At 41.9% G+C, this 18927-nt stretch overlaps 1 protein-coding gene across 2 annotated transcripts in view; it reads left to right on the top strand.

Annotated features, from left to right (window-relative positions):
* Positions 1 to 18927, top strand: part of TBX20 (T-box transcription factor 20) — a 195526-nt gene that overhangs the window by 159460 nt on the left and 17139 nt on the right. For both annotated transcript variants that reach the window (XM_067562505.1, XM_067562503.1), the window contains 4 exons: positions 530 to 601; positions 1379 to 1428; positions 15257 to 15281; positions 16924 to 17043. In XM_067562505.1, coding sequence (XP_067418606.1) covers positions 530 to 601; positions 1379 to 1428; positions 15257 to 15281; positions 16924 to 17043 — 267 coding nt within the window. The remainder of the gene's footprint in view (positions 1 to 529; positions 602 to 1378; positions 1429 to 15256; positions 15282 to 16923; positions 17044 to 18927) is intronic.

Here is an 18927-nt window from a genome sequence, read left to right as displayed (position 1 = left end):
GAGTTTGACACCCTTGCCTTAAGGTATAATGCCTTGTGATTTGTCTGCACAGAAAATGACTTTGGCTGAATGAGTAAAAATGCTTTTAGGACCAGTAAACTTGTCTTGGAGCAATCATAAATTATGAATATTAAAAATAAATTGGTGAGTGTTTGAGATGACCACAATTTAGTTTGAACCTTATGACAGATAGATAACTAAAGAAAATAAGCTGGAGATAAGATTGAAGTCTCCAAAAAGATTCTAAAAACGATTGTAAAGTGCAAATTGAAAAGAATGTATGTAATGTTTAATGGTAATCCCCCTATGTTTAAGTAAGGATAAATTTTATAAATGCTGCATCAATATTATGGCTACCAATTAGATAGCTGGATGAGGCCTGATGTCCTGAATCTCCTTTCATCTCACCTTGTTTTTGCTATATATTGAAATGTACATCTACACCCAGGGAAAATATTTCAAATATAAAGTGAGAACAATAATAAATAAAACTGAATTTGAAGCAAATAAAAGTTTCTTTGCATTTCAGACTCTATTAAGATACACGAAGACACTATTACTTCCAGTTGTTCTTGTGGTTTTTGGGGTAATTGCCATGAAGGTAAGTGATTTATTTAGTGACTTACCTATTTCATCTTTTGGTGGTGTACTTAGGAGGGCAATAGATATGTTGAAATGAGGAAGTGCTAGATAAATTAGAGTAGAACTGATAGCCAAACTTTTTTTGGAAGAAATGCTGTACTTTTTTCTGTAAGATCTAGTCCACTGACCCAGTCCTGCACCAGCTGAAGTCAAAGCAAAAACTACTATTTTGCCTTATAAAAATCATGCTGTAAAAACACCCATTTTAAAATTAGTGGCTAGTTTTAAACGTTTAATGTAAGATACGTTTAGGACTAATTTGCCCTGTCCTACCTACCCCCTTTATTTTTGAGGCATGTAGGACCTTTAAAGTTGGGTGGGGCCAGAGTTATTCTTAATTGCCCTTTTCAACTTGAATATTTTTATTCTAACCTATTTAAAATGAATTTTTTATTAATAATATACTGTAGTTTAACTTTGCATCTGTTCTGTACCTGATTGACAGAGTATTTGACAAGAGTATTTAACTAATTGTTTTTGTTATCATATATTGTGTTATATGTAAAACATTGCTGTTTAATCTACTCAAGAACAGACATGCTAAATGCAGGCTGCTTGTCTAATAAGAATTCTTTTTTGGCATGTGCATTTAAAATATATTGAATGAAAATTGCCTTTACTAATAGTTTAGCTTTAAGCCCTCTTAAAATTAATTTTGGAATTTTAAAATGTTTAGAAATGCTTAAGAAAGATGCTAATTTGTCCATACTTTTGTTAACTTTCATTCTGTTCACAGGCAGTTAAATATATTGTGTGGGTTTTATCTCAGAAAGACCTCTGTGAAAGGTAAGTATTGCGTTTCAGATGTTAAACTTAATGTTCTTCAAGTGGCTCTGCATATTCCCTCTTACAGGTATTGTGCCACCTAGTGGTGTCTGACGGTAGAACATTCTCACAGCAGTGTCCGTTAGAGTAGCCATCCAACCTCGCCTTCCCCCATGCATCTCTGAACGTTCTGAGGGTGAGCCCATATAAGGATGCACAGTGCCCTCTACCGCCTCAGTTCCTTCCAACCATGTTCTAGATGGAAGTGTACCATTCCGGTCCCTTTGGATGCGGTGTTTTTCTCCTTGAGTGTTTTTATTATTAGTTGTTTAGTAATGTGTATAGGTAAGTAGTTAATTTTTAGTATCTTGGTTCCAGGCTATGGTGGAACTGAAGAGGACGAAATCAGGATTCAGGAGGTGTGCTTTGTGCCCAGCTATTTTCCCAGCATCAAACGTTTAGGTGTCTGGGAGAGTGCCATACTCCTTCTTGGTTTTCCATCTGCCAGACTTTTACATCCCAAACTTGCCAAGAGAGTCAGACTAGATTGCAGGTGCTTCTCTGAAGCCCTTGCAGCTAAACCCTCTGGCTCCAAACATTTATTGGCTCCAAGGTCTAAGAGGCCATTTTCAGCTCTTGTGACTTCCATCAAAGCAGTTGAAGAATTCCAGGAAGTCAGACCCAGTGTTGGGTCTGGCTTTGTTTCCCACTGCTTCAGCAGTCAGGCCTTCAAAGCCACCTGTGTTGGAACCAGGGACCATGCTATCAATTCTGGCTGTCTTGGTTCTGAAGTGGAAGAGATCTAGGGATAAGACATACACTGTTACTAGTGCTGGATTCTGTGCCTCAAATTTATTGGATCTGTTCGATTCCAACGGAGTCTCTGTGACGCCAAGATCAAAGTCTGTTCTGGTCTCAGCTTTGGGAGCCAAATGGATGGATTTGAGAATTGTGTCAGATTAGTCCCATCTAGGTCTTTGGGTCTGGCCTTGGTTCCAGATCCATTTTCAATTCTGGAGAATACTGTGATTGTGGTAGCTGATGTGCACCGTACCAGTTCTGGTTGTTTCTCAGATCAGAGTGAAAAACTAGAGGCTATTTAGAACAGACAAGCTTCACTGGTTCTGAGATCTGTATCGTCTTCACCTGACTAAAGGAGAAGAGCAGAGAGATTGTCAGACTTTCTCCTGACTATTTATAGCTCTTCCTTCTAAGACTCCTACAAAATCCCACAAAGATATTTCTCTCCATTTGTTTCTGGCCTCCCTCCAATTCCATTGTTGTCTCTGGTGCATTCTGTCATGAATGCAAGGCTGGATCTGAATCCCAGTTGCTGGGATACTGGCATTCCTGGGGTTCATGGCTTTACTAGAGGCCACCAGAGGAATTTTTCAGTTATCCTCCATATTGATGGAGAGTAGTTGTGCATCAATTCTCCAGAAAGGGCTATATTTTGGAGTTTAATGTACCCACTTTGTGCACACCCAAGCCATAGATCATTTGAAAGCTTATTTTATGCACATTTAGATGAGTTATTATGTGGAGCTGTCAAGTAGTGTTATCAGCCTGTAGATGAGGTGAAACAACTGTACCAAAATGAAAGTCATTTTTTGCACAGTTCCAGAGACACCGCAACATGACTACAGTTTTTACTGTTTAAGTTAATTTCAGCACCTTAATGTGGTGGTTGTTTGTCAAAGCTACCAAATGACATTATATTAAAAGGTTTTTACTCGTTTTGCATGGGCAATTATCTTTCCCAGAAATGTTGAAGCTGTTTAGCATGTGGCAAAAATGGTAAATATCAATATTTTGCAATAGTGGCGGCGGTGATAATGCTAACAATATACTTTTAGAATTTTATCTGTACAGGGAAATTACAGTATATGAAAACATGGAGGATAAAACTCCCTTAAAGCTTTCATCAGAGAGAGAAACAATCTCCACAAGCTCTGAAAAATGTCATTTGTCAAGAAACTCAAAAGAATGCAAAACTATCAAAAGCTACCAGTTCTAGACAGAATTCTGTGATGCTGGCAGCAGAAGCCAGGAGAGATGAATTGTACTGGTGGCTACTTGATGAGTTTTCTAGTTTAGATGATGTGCCACCAATATTCCCTCATAGAGGTTGCTTTCAGAAATACACAAGCAAGTCAAATTTGGCGCATGTTGAAGTTGTATTGAACCTAGGAAAGAAAACAGACTCTGAATCTGATCAGAGAGCGTTATGTTCACCTGCTTCGGTAACCACCAGAGCAAGCGCATCCTCCAATAATTGATCCTGTGGCACTGTTTGCTTGAGAAAAACACCCAAGAAAGACACATTTGAGAAAGAAACCAATCTACAGGGAAGCAGCACTTGAAAGAGGGAGTGATGACGTTGCTCAGAAGTCTGTGGAAACTTGATTAAGGGTGCATTTTCAGTCAATGTGCTTTCCTTCCTACATGAGTAAAAAGGAATCTTAAAGCAGAACCATCTAATTACATTGCAACAATAGTGCAACTTTATAATATTGCATTTTGTCAGCTGATTGAAGAGAGAGACAATAATCTTGTGTACAACAAGAAGGCTGTTCTGCCCAAACTTCTACAAAGATATAAAGCTCTACTTCCAACAGACGTAGAAACTGCAGACTATTCCAGCAACGTATTATAGGCAAGATTAGAAAAACACTATTGTTCTGCAATTTCATTCCATGCATGGCATGGACAAGTCAAGTCTACCATTTTTCTGTGCTGTGCAATAACATTAGCTGATACTATCCAAGCTGCAAGTCATCTGAAGCAGGAATTGAAGTCATCCAAATGTTTTGTGGATGTTCTTCTGGTGAGTGAACCTGATGAACAACTTTCAAATGAACCAGTGGTTTTGTATAATGCCACTTCAATCCTTCAGTCTGAAATAGCCAAAATGAAAGCCTCAGACTGTCATCCAAGTCAGATAATTGTAGTTTAGAGGTCAGCTACTTTTGTGCCCCATTTGCTGCAGGAGTTTGTTCTTTGGTTGATAGATAAAGATGCATATAATTCAGCCAATAATGAATATCCTCTTTGAGATGAAGGATTCAAAGAAGGTGCCTCTCAATTTTAGAACTGTTAAATACTATGCACTCTGCAACTTTATGGATTCTTTATCAATTATGATGAGCTGAGGCATTTCATTACTAGTGCTGCAAAAACTGAAGCAAAAAGTCTCCAGGGAAGTGAATTCATTCCAAATGGAATTTTACCATTTCATCTTGGTGAGGAAAGCTCATCCATGAAGGAGCTGATGATTTAGAGATTAATGTAAAGACCATTGATGGAAAGAATACCTTATATTCAGTGGGTAGACTGGTATTTCAAAACAGTCTGCAGATAGTCCAGCATCACAAAAAACCTCACTGAAGCATGCAAAAGAGAAGTCACTTACTCACTCTAGGGAATCAGAGTTTCTTATGCAGTGTGTAGCATTTGAAAAACCTAGAACATGTCCAGAACTGAATTGCCCTGGAAAAGTACTTGAGAAAATCAACTGTCTGTAGTCCAAACAATGTTCCCTGCACAGAACTGTGTATATGCCAAAGCAATGAAGACTGTGGTAACCCAGGCACTCTTGATGGACATCACGATGAGGAACAAGATGATAATGATGTTGACTAGAAATATCCCTAGCACTATTACATTTCAAGTTTAAATTTTATTTTACTCTTTAGATTGTTGTTATAATGCTTTGCGATCACAAAGAAATCCAATTTTATGTCTTGAAATAACTAACAGAAACAAATGCAAAAAAAGTGGTCATTTTAACATGTTGATGGTGTCATTGTTTATCCCTGTTTCTATGGTAACAGCATCACTGGATAGCGCCACATCATACCTCATCTTAAAGTAGACATAATACGTTTTCAAATGTATGATGCGTGTGTGTGTGTGTGTGTGTGTGTGTGTGTGTCAAGAAAGTACATTAATTCGACCAAATTGGTAGTGTCTGATGCTGCCGAGATTAATGTTCATCTGTAAAGGATCTGGCGGTGAAGAAATTCTCAGATCCAGTTCCATTTACATCGCAGGCAGTGGTGCTTGATACTCTGTTTGAGGAAGAGGAGATCATACTCCTGTTCAGAAAGAGGAGTTATGACACAAACTATGTCCACCAGATGGGAGTGGCTTCTGCTGCTTCCTCTTCTTGAGGACCATCATAGTTCAGAGCAACTGAACTGGAGACATGCACTCTAGGCCTCCAGCTCCATACCCATTGCCTTTCATGGGTGGAGACTCATGTCTCTCTCCCTTCTGATGCAATATTCCCAGGCTAAACAGTTCCCTGCCCTCACGGTGGTGTTCCCAGTAAAAAATCTGCTTACGCAGAAGCTGAGAACAATGTAACTACCCACAGCTGAGCTACCCATATAGCTCTATCTGTGCAAACTTACACATTCTTAGGTAAAAGCATTACAGAGAAAACATTAAAAATAATAAAAACTTACATGTGTGCTAATAAGCTTATTAGCAGCTCTAAAATGGACTCTGGCAGGAGCAATCCTTCAAAACCTCATGAAGTGGAAGGGGTCTCTTCTGTGGTCACAAGTTCGTAACAGCCTCAGCTCAGAACTAGCCTACTCATTAAAAGTTTTTAGTCTATCCTTTATACAGTTCAGGGGTATTTTGTCTGGAGCAGGTAGTCAGTAAACAATGGGTTTTCCTCCCCAGAACTTAACTTTGAAAGCCCTTCCAGGTACCTCCTGAGGAAACACAGTTCACAGTCATTGTCCCAGATAGTTCTTTGTAGTTCTTAAGATTTAAATCAGTCACATCTCTAGAACAAGTTACATACAATCAGACAACAAATTATTGCATTTTTAATAAAATGGAGCCCAAAGGTATTAAACTTTATTCAATAAGGTTTATTCAGGATATTACTAACAGTCACAAGAATACTCTGCAGTTTCATAATTTGGTAGATTGCATGGTGTCAACTTTGAATTTGCCTTTATTGCTGTAGAGGAAAGAGCTCATCTGATGTTTGACATTATTGGGACTACTTACAGGAATAGGATGTCCTTACCAATCCTGAATTGTGCGCTTCAACCTGCTGAAGACTGGTCCTCTTCTGCCTTTTGTCAGCCTATGTCTAAGAAGGCAGAAAAGTTATGTCAGATACCCTCAAAGGGGTTTTTCTGTTTTCATTATGCACACTGTATCTAATTTCCTGGTGATGGCTGCTGCCAGTATTAGGTCAAGGTCATAGCAGGCACATTCCACCCCTGTTGATAGAGAGGAGAAGAAGACATCAGCCTGTTGCCTGCAGGCTACGTCTTTCCAGAGCCAGCATAGAAAGAGGTTGTTTAAATCAAAGCCTAAATCCAAGCAATCTGTTGCCTCTTTGTTGTCGTCGTCTCACACTAGACCACAGATTTGATATGAGGATCAAGAACCAAATGGCCCAGGACCCTTCTCTTCTGCAAGAGACTGAGGCATAGGCAGTCTGGCCTAGTGGTCACAGCTGGGCTGTGGTAGTCAGTGAGCAGGGGTCAGCAGAATTGCTAGAGCTTGGCTCAATAACTAAGAGGCTGGAATTGGGGACTGGAGATTAGAAAACAAGGTGAAGTCTGGAGTCACAGTAGGCCAGAAATCTGTGTGGTTACCCAAACAACCTCTTTGGGCCCCTGCAGCTCCCCAAGGTTAAATAGTGTGCTTGACCAATCAAAGGACCACAGAGTACTGTCACTCTGGGTCCTTTGGATGGTACTTCCGGTGGCACCTGCTCTCCACAGTGCTCCCTGGATATGGCTCTGCACGCCCTTCTGGTGCATCGTGGGAACCTAAGTCATCCCAGGCTCTGCAGATACTGGTTCTAGTCCACAGATCTTTAGATCTTCCTTTGTTTGGAGACAAGCTAGCCCATTTTATCAACACATGGAGGCTTATTACATTGGATAAATGGATCCTAGAAATTATAGAAAAGGCCTATGACATTCAATTCAGCAAACTACCCTTTCCAATTCCCCCCTTCCTTTGCCTTTTCAGGGGACCTGATCACAAGGCTATTCTGCTTTCAAAAGTGTAGAAGCTATTTCTCATAGGGGCTGTCAAGGAAGTATCCAAACACCTGTGGTTTTATGCAAGGTACTTTCTGGTGCTGAAAAAGGATGGGGATTTTAAATTTAAGGAACTGAACAAATATATTTGGAAATTTTGGTTCCGTGTGTTAACTTTGGCCTCCATAATCCCTTTGCTTTCATGGATTTGTTTGCGACTGTTGATATATCGATTGCGTATTTTCATTAATTGATTCAACACAGTCATCAAAAGTAACTTCATTTCGTGGTGGTAGAATGTTTTCAATATAGGGTGCTGTCATTTGGCCTGTCTGCAGCACCAAGAATTTTTACCAAGTGCCTCACTGTGGTAGCAGCTCAATTGCAAAAGCAGGGTAGTTTGTTTATCCCTATTTGGATGATTAGCTGCTGAAGGCTGCTGTTCGCAAGGCTGTGTTAAGCCACATCACTTTTACAACCACTTTTTTCTTAGACCCGGGACTTCTTCTCAGTGTCAAAAAGTCAAATCTCTCTACCTCAGGATTTTATACATAGGCTCCATATTGGACTCGGTATCAGGGAGAGCTTTTCTACGAGAGGGCAGATTTTTTAAAATAGCAAAATAAGTTGTAAACATTAAAAAATGCCAGTCTCAGAAAGTAATCTTTCTGGGTCTCATGGCAGCTACTACTTATGTGACTTAATTCCCAAGTCTCAGAATGAGGCCTATGCAGCACTGGATGTTTCAAGTCTACAGACCAAATCTGGACAATCTTCAAATGTTGGTCAGCATGCCTTGAAACATTCTGGACTCATTGTCGTATTGTTCTCCGGAGTGTCCAGATAAATCTCCTTTCACCATCGATGAAGGTAACTTCGAATGTTGAAACAATGGTTGGTGGGTGCATCTGAGTCATTTTACACTTCAGAGTCACTGGACTTCTCAGAAGAGAGGCTTGCACCTTGTTTTGGAGTTGAGACACATCTATCTGGCCCTCAGATCATTCATCCCTGACTTACACGGGAGGGTTGTGCAAGTAGTAACAGATAATACATCCACTATGAATTACACCAACAAACTGGGTGCTTATTCTGCTTTCATATGTGCAGGGGCAATCAAATTATGAGACTGGTGCATTCTTCACAGTGTTTATTCTGTGGCTCTGCATTTGGCAAGAAAAAACAACGTAATTGCAGAATATCTCAGCAGAGGCAATTCTCAAATGCATGAAGGTCCATGAAGGATCAGTTGATTCAGGACATATTTTCCAGTTGGGATCTCCCAGACATGGATTTGTTCGCAATGAGGTTCAACAAAGTGTTCTCTTCTGCTCCAGAGTGGGCAGGAACAATCAGTCCATATCAGAGGCTTTCCTTCTGTACTGAAGAATTAGCCTTCTGTAGGCTTTCCCCCTTCCTTTGATCTAGATGGTAGTGAGGAAGATACATTGGGATGGGGCAAAGATAATTCTCATTGACTCAGCTTGTCTACATCATAGTGGTTTACCAGTCTCTTTCAACTATCTGGTGGGGCCTTCTGGTGGTACGCCTTCTGCTGTCTGCAGATCTGCTGTCTCAGCAAGAGGGCAGAATTCTCAATTTGGATCCACTGTCCCTTCACCTGATGGCTTGGGAAATTGGACTTGGACTCTGTCTACTTTTGAGCAGTTATGTTTCTTGTCAATGCTCTGTTTAACTCTAGAAAGCTGTGTACCTGAAGGTGTTACCATTTGAAATAGACCAGATTTGTGCCATGGATGAGGGGAAAATCTGATTCTCCTGTCTGAGTGTCTATATCTTGTATTTTAGAATACCTCGGGGCTGTCCCAGGAGGTGCAGAAATCCATTCAGGACCTCCCCTTTGACGGGTCGGGCCTGCTTTCTGATAAAACTGATGCGAAGCTGCATGGCCTTAAAGACTCAAGGACCACACTTCGCTCCCTGGACCTGTATATGCCCCAGGCTTCTAAGCGGCAGTCCCAGCCCCAGGTACAGCAGTAACCGAGGCCCCTGCCTAGGCCCTTTCAGCCCCATAGGGGCAGGGACAGAAATAGGGGGTTTGGAAGATGAAACTGGCCCCCTAGCTCATCCCCAGCCTCCCAACAGGGGCCCCCCAAAGGATCAGGCAATATTGATGGTGCGCCCAAGGGTGGCACTCCTACCATTTCCCTAGATCCTCCCCACCCCTTCCGGGATAGATTAAGGCCCTTCTACGCCAAATGGGTGAGCATCACATCGGACCGTTGGGTCCTCAAGATAGTTCTCAGGGGCTATGCCCTGCAATTCACGTCACACCCTCCCTCCAACAACCCTTCCCCTCTGTCCCTCTTCAAGGGCCCCTCTCACGAGCAACTCCTCTTGCAGGAGGTAGTAACCCTCCTCGACGTGGGGGCAGTGGAAATGGTCCCCCAAAACGAGAAAGGGAAGGGACTCTATTCCAGGTACTTCCTCATCCCCAAGGAGAAGGGGGGGTCTGAGACCCATAATAGACCTGCGTCATCTAAACAAATACATCAAACGACTCAGGTCTCCCTAGCCTCCATTATCCCTACTCTGGATCCAGGAGACTTGTATGCCGCCCTTGACCTCAAGGACGCATACTTTCATGTGTCCATCCACCCCAGCCACAGGTGTTTCCTTTGTTTCACCGTGGCTGGTTCCCATTACCAATTTACGGCCCTGCCCTTTGGCCTCTCATCAGCCCCCAGGGTGTTGACCAAATGTATGGCGGTAGTGGCTGCCCACCTAAGGCACAGGGGCATGCAGATCTTCCCTTACCTGGATGACTAATTAATCAGGGGCAGGTCCAGGTCCCACGTGCAGGACAGTGTATCCCTCACCTGCGCCACGTGCAACAGGCTGGGACTGCTCATAAACGAGCAGAAATCAAGACTAACCCCGGTGCAGCGCATAGAATTCATTGGGGCCACCCTGGACGCCTCCCAGGCCAGAGCCTTCCTCCTGCAACTTCGGTTAGAGGCTATGACGGCGATTATCGCCTAGCTGCACTGGTGCCCCACGACAACAGCCAGGCACTGCCTACAGCTGTTAGGCCACATGGAAGCCTGCACGTACGTAGTGAGGCTAGCTTGCCTGAAGCTCAGGCTGCTCCAGGCATGGTTGCCTCGGCATACGTGCCGAGCAGACACCCCTTGAACAGGGTGGCCACGGTTCCCCCGTCAGTCCTGGCCTCCCTAAACTGGTGGCGGCCTCCCAGGGCAGTGATGAGAGGTGTCCCTTTCAGAGACCTGGCCCTGTCGGTCACCCTGATCTCCGATGCCTCGGGTTGGGGTGGGGAGCCCACATCAGCACCAACCTGGGCACTCAGGGGCTCTGGATGGGGGAAAAGAGGTACCTGCACATCAATATAAAAGAGCTCAGGGCCATCAGACTAGCATGCAAGGTGTTCCTCAGATTCCTGAAAGGTAGGGTGGTGCAGGTGCTGACGGACAACACCACAGCCATGTTTTATATAAACAAACGGGGGAGCATGCTCCTCGGCCCTCTGCAAGGAGGCCCATCCGCCTGTGGGACTTTGCAGTGAGACACGACTTTCACTTGTCTGCCTCTCTCCTCCCGGGGGTGAGGAACGACGAGGCGGATTGCCTCAGCAGGTCGTTTCTACCCCGCCACAACTGGTCGTTGCACCCAGAGGTCGTGACTTTGATCTTCCGCAAGTGGGGTGTTCCCCAACTGGACTTGTTTGCGTCGTTCTGGAACAAGAAGTGCCTGAGGTTCTGCTCGCTCCGGGGTTGCAAGCCAGGCTCGATATCTGACGCATTCCTCATTGTATGACCGGGGACCCTCATGTACGCGTTCCCATCCATTCTGCTCCTGCCCAAAGTTCTCTTGAAAATCAAGAGGGACAAGGCAGACATGATACTCATCGCCCCAGCCTGGCCGAGACAGCATTGGTTCAGTATGCTGCTGGATATGTCAATCGCCCCACCCGTGGAGCTCCCGAGATGGCATGACCTTCTCTCCCAGGACTGTGGTTGTCTGCTATACCAGACCTGGACTCCTTGCATCTCATGGCCCGGAGGCTCTGTGGCTGACAGAGGGAGAAAGAGCCTGCTTGGCGCAGGTCCAACCAGTTCTGGTTGGCAGCAGAAAACCTTCAACACAGGTCGTGTATCGGGCTAAGTGGAAGCGGTTTATCTGCTGGGTGGAGGCCCGGGGTATTCCGCCAAGCCTCTCTCTCCTATTCAGGCGATCCTGCAGTACCTGCTCCAGCTAAAGTTCCAGAGTCTGGCGCTGGCCTCCCTGAGGGTCCTCCTGACGGCCTTCTCAGCCTTCCATCAGCCGCTAGAGGGGAGATCCCTGTTCTCCCACCCCATATCAGTCAGGTTCCTCAAGGGGGTGGAGAAGCTCTATCCGCAGGTCCATGACCCGGTGCCTCCCTGGCATCTCAACCTGGTCCTCTCTAGACTCACGGGGCCCCCCCTTTGAGCCCATGGCTTCATGCCCTCTGCTCATCCTTTCATGGAAGGTAGCCTTCCTGGTGGCCATTACCTCGGCTAGGAGGGTCTCCGAGATTAGGGCCTTGGCCTCGGAGCCCCCTTATACTGTATTCTTTAAGGATAAGGTGCAGTTGAGGCCGCATCCAGCCTTCCTGCCCAAGGTGGTTTCCCAATTTTATTATAACCAAGATATTTTTCTCCCCATGTTTTTTCCCAAACCACACAGTTTGGAGGAGGAGTGGAAATGGCATTTGCTAGACGTAAGATGAGCCCTGGCCTACTACATTGAGAGGACAAAGCTGTTCTGGAGATCGACGCAGCTCTTTGTCGCAGTGACGGACTGGATGAAAGGATCATCTGTCTCCACCCAGCACATCTCCGAGTGGATCACTTCTTGCATCAAGTGCTGCTATGAGCAGGCGAATGTGCCACTTCCAGGTGTCATCACAGCACACTCAACCAGGGCTCAGGCCTCCTTGGCGGCCTTCCTGGAGAGAGTGCCCCTGCAGGACATCTGTAGAGTCACCACCTGGTCGTTGGTACACACCTGCACGTCCCACTACGCCATCATTCAGCGGCGAGAGAGGACGTGGGTCTCAGCAGAGCTGTGCTGAGGGCAGCTCACCGGTAACTCCTACCCACCTCTAAGGTATTGCTTTTTAATCATCTATATTGGAATGGACATGAGCAATCACTCGAAGTAGAAAACAAGGTTACTTACCAGTAACTGTTGTACTTCGAGATGTGTAGCTCATGTCCATGCCACAACCCACCCTCCATCCCCGCTGTTGGAGTTGGCAGAAAGAAGGGACTGAGGGACCGTAGGGTTGGCCTCATATACCACGGCATGTGCGCGAGACTCCAGGGGGCACCAGAGCTGACCCTACGGGGTTTGCTAGGGGGGGAAAAGGTTCCGGGAACCCATGCACAGTGGCATGCACTCACCTCTGTTGGAATGGATATGAGCAACACATCTCGAAGAACAACAGTTACTGGTAAGTAACCTTGTTTTCCCTCCTCTGAATTATTTTCAGCACTGCTTATCAAACTATCCTGTAAGTAGAAATATGCATAACCACTCAAAGAAGAAATGAATGTTACTTGTAACTGGAGTTATTCAAGGTGGCTTTGTATCAGAGCCCTCTTTTTTCTCCCTCAGTTGGTGACAGAAGGAACTGAGGTTGTAGGGGATGCTGCATCCCATTATAAGGCCTTGCTTCAGAATGTGTTCAGAGATACTGAGCAGAACAGTGGAAAGTGTTGTAGGAGGAGGTAAGAGAGCACTCTAATGCAGTGGACCTCAAACAAAGGTACATGTACCCCTGGGGGTACGCAGAGTTCTTCCAGGGAGTTCATCAACTCATCTAGATATTTGCCTAGTTTTACAACTGGCTACATAAAAAGCAGGAGAAACTAAAATTTCATATAGATAATGATTTGTTTCTACTGCTCTATGTACTATAACAATACACTGAAATGTAAATATAATATTTATATTCCAATTGATTTATTTTGTAATTCAGTGAGAAAAACGAGAAAGTAGGCGATTTTTCAGTACTAGTGACCTATGACACTTGTATTTTTGTCTGATTTTGTAAGCAAGTAGTTTTTAAGTAGGGTGAAACTTGGGGCACACAAGACAAATCAGACTCCTAAAAGGGATACAGTAGTCTGGAAAGGTTGAGAGTCACTGCTCTAATGGACACTGTTTGGAAAAGGTTTTACCATTAGGCACCAGTAGGCGGTGTAATATCAGTAAGTGTGAATATGCAGAGCCATCTCAAAGAACTCTGGTTAAAGGTATCTAACTTTCATTTTTCTACAAAAAATTTTTAAGATTCTTTTTCTTTTCATTTGAATTGATATATGCCAGATACTTTAGATCCAAAATAGTGTATTGACCGGTTTTTGGAGAGCTATTTGTTTTTCACTAAATGGAACTGGTTTTCCCTTCACTGTGTACCATTCACAAAATATTATTTGCATTTGTGCTTATTGATAAGTTAAACTACCATAGTTTCTCTTTGTTTGCTGTATAAGCTTAAGCTAGTATTTCTACCCCTCTGCCCTTCCCTTCCTCTTGCACAAGCAGTGAATATAAACACCTTCTTCATCCTCCCTTCCTTCTGGGGTATCATGTTCAAGTTAGAAACCCCAAGATTTTTGAGTTTAAGCTGTAGGAAGTGCACCTATAAAATGTTCATTGTATTTCCTAAGCTGTCTTCATTTAGGGTAGGACCATTCTTTGATCTGAAGATGTTGCTCATTTTTTATTCTGAGAGCCGGGTCAGAGAACGAAAAGTACAAACGTCCCATGCTAGAGAGCTGCTTGACACACAATCCCTTGCTGATTGCAAAATAAGTACGTTTGTTCTATCAGTGTTTGCACTCAAACTTTCTCCTCTAGATAGATGATAAATTCAACATGGGGCTGAGAAAGGATAGTATCAGCTCCTTTTTATTTGTTGTCTTGCTGAAACACTTTGGAGTGCTTTTTAAAGTACTGAGTGTCTGGTGTTTCACTCCAGAAGAATCATTGACTTCTTAACCAGAACCAAGATGAATAATCTGCCTCTGTAACCAAGTGCTCTTTTCCGTTAAATCCATTTTGGTACCAGTATTTGATACTAACATCTGACTGGTGAATTAGGCAATGAGATTTTTGTCACTTCCTTCTACACATTCAGCTACACTGATACATTTTGTCTTCTTTTTACTGTAGAGCATTACTGGGACTTTTTATGTTTGCCTTAGGTCATGTGGTCTTTATCAGATTTTTAACAAATATGAAATTCATGAGATTCAAGATCGCTTTCTCACAATTATCCTGCAAGAACAACAGGAATATACGCATCAGTTTATGGAAACAAATTCAATAGCAAAGTTAAGGTTCTCTGGAAGCACTTTTTAAGGTCTCAACAAGCTTCAGAAATTGCTGTAAAAACAATATTTTGTTTACACAGTTTCCTCCTAAGGAGCCATATGTATGGTAAATAAGTAAACGGTGTTTAACAATACATAATAGGACATGTTGTGTACTTATTTTTTGTTAGGAATCTCTTCTAGCTCTGTGCCCAAATAGCTAATCTTCTGTAAACATTGTTCATAGAAGTAATTAAAATATTAAAGCGCATTTACAGCACTGGAGATAAGCCAAACCATATATATGGGACAAAGATACTGACCCAACTTGTAAAGAGCTTTGAAATCTGTGGCTCAAAAGGTGATATATATTTACCAGCTTAATTTAATTCCTTATAGACATATCAACAGAGCATTTCATAAATGAAACTAGTGCATTTCTGTAATACATAGTAATGGTTCTGTGTTATGAACAAATAAAATGTGTCATTTTTCTTTTTTGTCCAGAGAGGATCATTTTAACCATGGTGAGGTAAGGCTTTCATCTTCATGCTTTCATGTGTGTCTCCTTAATTTGAATAAGTACTGGTATATTTTAATATAATTTAAATTAGAATTATCTGTCTATATATTAGATGTTTCTCAAAAATGTAGTTTTTTTCTCTAATTCCCCATTCCTTGATTAGTGTCACCAGAATAACTTATTTAGCTTTGTGCTTTTGGTAAAATAACATACACAGGACCTCCTATTTGTAACAGGGAAAAGTCTAATGCTTTGTTTTAATTATATAAATAGAGCATCATGGATTCCAACTTCCATGTGTTTTTTTTTAATTGGTAGAAGAGTACGTCTGTCCACATACTGTTTGTTTGTAGGAGTTGTATGCAGTAGTTAAACTTATGATTGCTTTACTTTCTGCCCTTTGTCAGTTACCCTTAACATTTTATTAATCTAAGTAATTGTCAGTTTTTCAGTATTTGGTTGATTTTGTTATTCTTGAGTGATGGCTTTTCTTTGAGGTTTTTCTTCCATTTTCAGTTCAAAAAGGCAGCACCACCTAATATGATATCTGCTTGATGATGGGTGGAGCCATCAAAGTTTAGGTAGACAACTTTATATCCCTTGGCATTCAAATCTCTAAATTCAAATTCTTTAATCCAAAAGCCCAATTGTAAGACTAGGGTAAAATGAGGGATTAGATCACTGGAAATTAAGCATTCACTCAGTGCATTTTGCACTGAAGGAGCCTAGACTGAAGTACAAAATCCTTCCATATTTCCTACAATTGGAAAACTAATTAGAATGTAGGGGTTAACACAGAAAATATCTTCCAATAAATCTACATTTTAGACAATTGCTTCTAATTTGAAGGAAGGAATCTCTCCTTCCATGCAAAAAAGAAGCTTCCCAATGAGCCGCCTGCTACCCAATCATTTATTTTACTGGTTTATTTAGGGGCATTGTGCTGTTTTGCTCTTTAGAAACAGCTTAATTCATCCAAAATATTAAAATTAATTTTTAAAATAGATAGAGATATTGATTGGAGTGGTTGCATTTTTACCAAAAGTTCTCAGGTAATGTGTGTCTGATGTTACATGTGTCAAGAGATAAGAATCTGATACTTGTACTCTGAGTTGAATTTACTGATATTTGGTTTTAAGAGTATCAGAGTAATATGGTATAGATAACTGGCCTTGTCAGTAACGGTGATAATAAGCAATTTGTCACTCCTTTCATCTCTGGATCACTAAGTATTGTAGATATATTAAATAGCTAAGCCTCTTCCTCCCTGTGAGGTAGGAAATGGCCATACAGGGAACATTACATCCATCATTGTCTGCCTGTCTTGCTGCTTGCCCTCCTAGACATCCAGCCATCTCTCCACCTATCCCTTCTATGCTGCTGTTTCTTCTTCCTGTTGTATTTTCTATCTGTATGTAAGCATACTTAAAAAACAAATAAAAAAACCTCACAATCCTCAGGGAGAAAGAGCAACACAGTCTACTTATCATGTGCCATTGTTTAAATTTAGAAGATTGTTTTACTTTGGCAATAAGTAAAAAACAAATAGATTTGTATTTTTCAGAATGTATTTTAAATATAAAATGAAAATGTATTGAAATGTTTGCTCATGTTTGTGTATGTGGCTGTTTTGTTTCTTTGTTTTTGGCAGCTGGTATACCATGCATTGCAGCTATTGGCATATACTGTACTTGGTATTTTAATTATGAGACTGAAACTGTTTCTGACACCTCATTTGTGCGTTATGGCTTCCTTGGTTTGTTCAAAACAGGTAAGACGTTCTTGAACCCTGCAACTATCTCAACCCTTAATCTTAGCGTAACACATTGTTCTCTGAGCTGTTATCCAAAATTATCCAAACTGCTCTGTTGTTCATAACTGCTGAATCTTTCAACTATAATATTTATTAGTTAAAAGGAAAATCAAGAAAATCTTTTAAAAAAAAAAAAAAAAAAAAAAAAATCAGCATTCCACTTTTTGTTTTAAATTTAAAACAAACATTTTGAATTTTGTAATTACAACATAGAGAAGTCTGTCTTATTACGCCTTGTTCTGAATTGAGTTATAGGATAGCATGCATTACATTTTGTTTTTAATTATACGTATCATTGTCATTGCTGGTTTTTATCATTAATTTTATCTAAAATTAGTGGTGGTGTATAATCACATTCCTTTTTTTCCTAGTAGACTCATCGTCCATATATAAATTCTCAGTAGAAGTTTAGTTTAGTGTAGATAGGCTTGAATGTTGAAAGCATATTCTTGCTTTGAAGCTTAACTGGGTTGCAAGATGAAGATAAGATTTTTCTAGTTTTAAATCACATATAATGGAAAAGCAGACCAGATTTCTCCAGATGTAGAATATTTGTTGGAACTGGCTATCCAGACAAGTATTCTACGTTTCTCAAGGATGAACCTCACAGTTCCCAAAATACAAATTAAGTCTTTAGATCCACAGCTAAAAATCTCTGGAAAATCCACTTCTTCCCAATTGTCGTTATGTACATTATACACAGTAGTATAGTATGCAACTACATTAATTTTGTAGGTGGGGCCTGGCAATTCCCAGTATATACTCTGTTTCAGTTGCTTATAACTTTGCTAAAGTTTAACTGTTTGGAATGAAATTTTCCATGCCCAAGTGTTTGTCTTAAGCTGAATTTTTTGAAAAATATCAGCCAAAATGGTTGTCCCGAGAACAAAACTAGGGGAAAATACATTTTGCCCACACTCCTTGTGCTGCGAAGTGAGGGTATAAAGGGCAGAGTTGCCCTGCCCCTCTTCCAGTTCCTTCTTAGCATCCATGGTTGACGGTTGTAGCAATGGTGTTCCCTGTGAACAAATAAATTGTTCAGTACTGCCTAATGGTATTCAGCTTTTAGTTATTTTCTTTTATTTTCATTTCTTTATTTCTTGTGATTTTTTTTTTAATTTTGTTTGATTATCTGGCAAACTGTAACACTGCCAGGCATTGAAGCAGAGTATTGAAGTTTGTCCATTTTTGGGAGGGGAGGAGAAGTGGCCTTCATGACTGGGATATGCCTTTTGCCATCTGTCACTGGGGGACTGCCACTGCATCCTGTTTCCAAGCATACGCTATCATGCCCAGTTTCAGTTAAGGAGATTTATTCTTTTATAACAAAGGTTATCAAACAAATTGAAGGCAATCTTAAGTCAATACCTGTCCCCCAGGCTTCAGAGTCACCCCTCCCAGGGATCTCTGGCTCTTTAGCTCCTTGCAGCTTCCTTGCCTCCTCCAACTCCTCTTGGAGCCATAGCTGTGTGGTTGCTTCCTTGAGCCCCCGGGTCCCTTGCTCCAGGGACCCACCACAGGAGTTAGCTCCACTCCACTGTAGTCTTTGCTGACCAGGGCTCAGCTTGTCTCAGTCCTTCCTCCTCAGCTGCCTACTAGCTACCCTTTCTAGCCCAGCCCTTTTTAATTAGCTGGATTAGGCTAGCCAGCTCCCAGTCCAGGGGAGCTGGGCCCAGTCAGTCCACAGAGAAAATCTTCCCTAATTTGGATAATGCTATATTTGCCTTTGGAAAATCACAGTTTACATATAGACTTCTTAGATTTTAGCACTAAATCTCCAAAGATTTCATCTTCACTGAGCATGTTTGAGCCTCTCTAAACTCCTTGTGCTGACCAGAATGC

This window comes from Emydura macquarii, unplaced genomic scaffold, assembly GCF_026122565.2.
Source record: "Emydura macquarii macquarii isolate MOO-44397 ecotype Brisbane River unplaced genomic scaffold, CSIRO-AGI_Emac_v2 contig_2432, whole genome shotgun sequence".
Classification (NCBI taxonomy): domain Eukaryota; kingdom Metazoa; phylum Chordata; order Testudines; family Chelidae; genus Emydura; species Emydura macquarii.
This window is presented reverse-complemented; position numbering and strand designations above follow the sequence as displayed.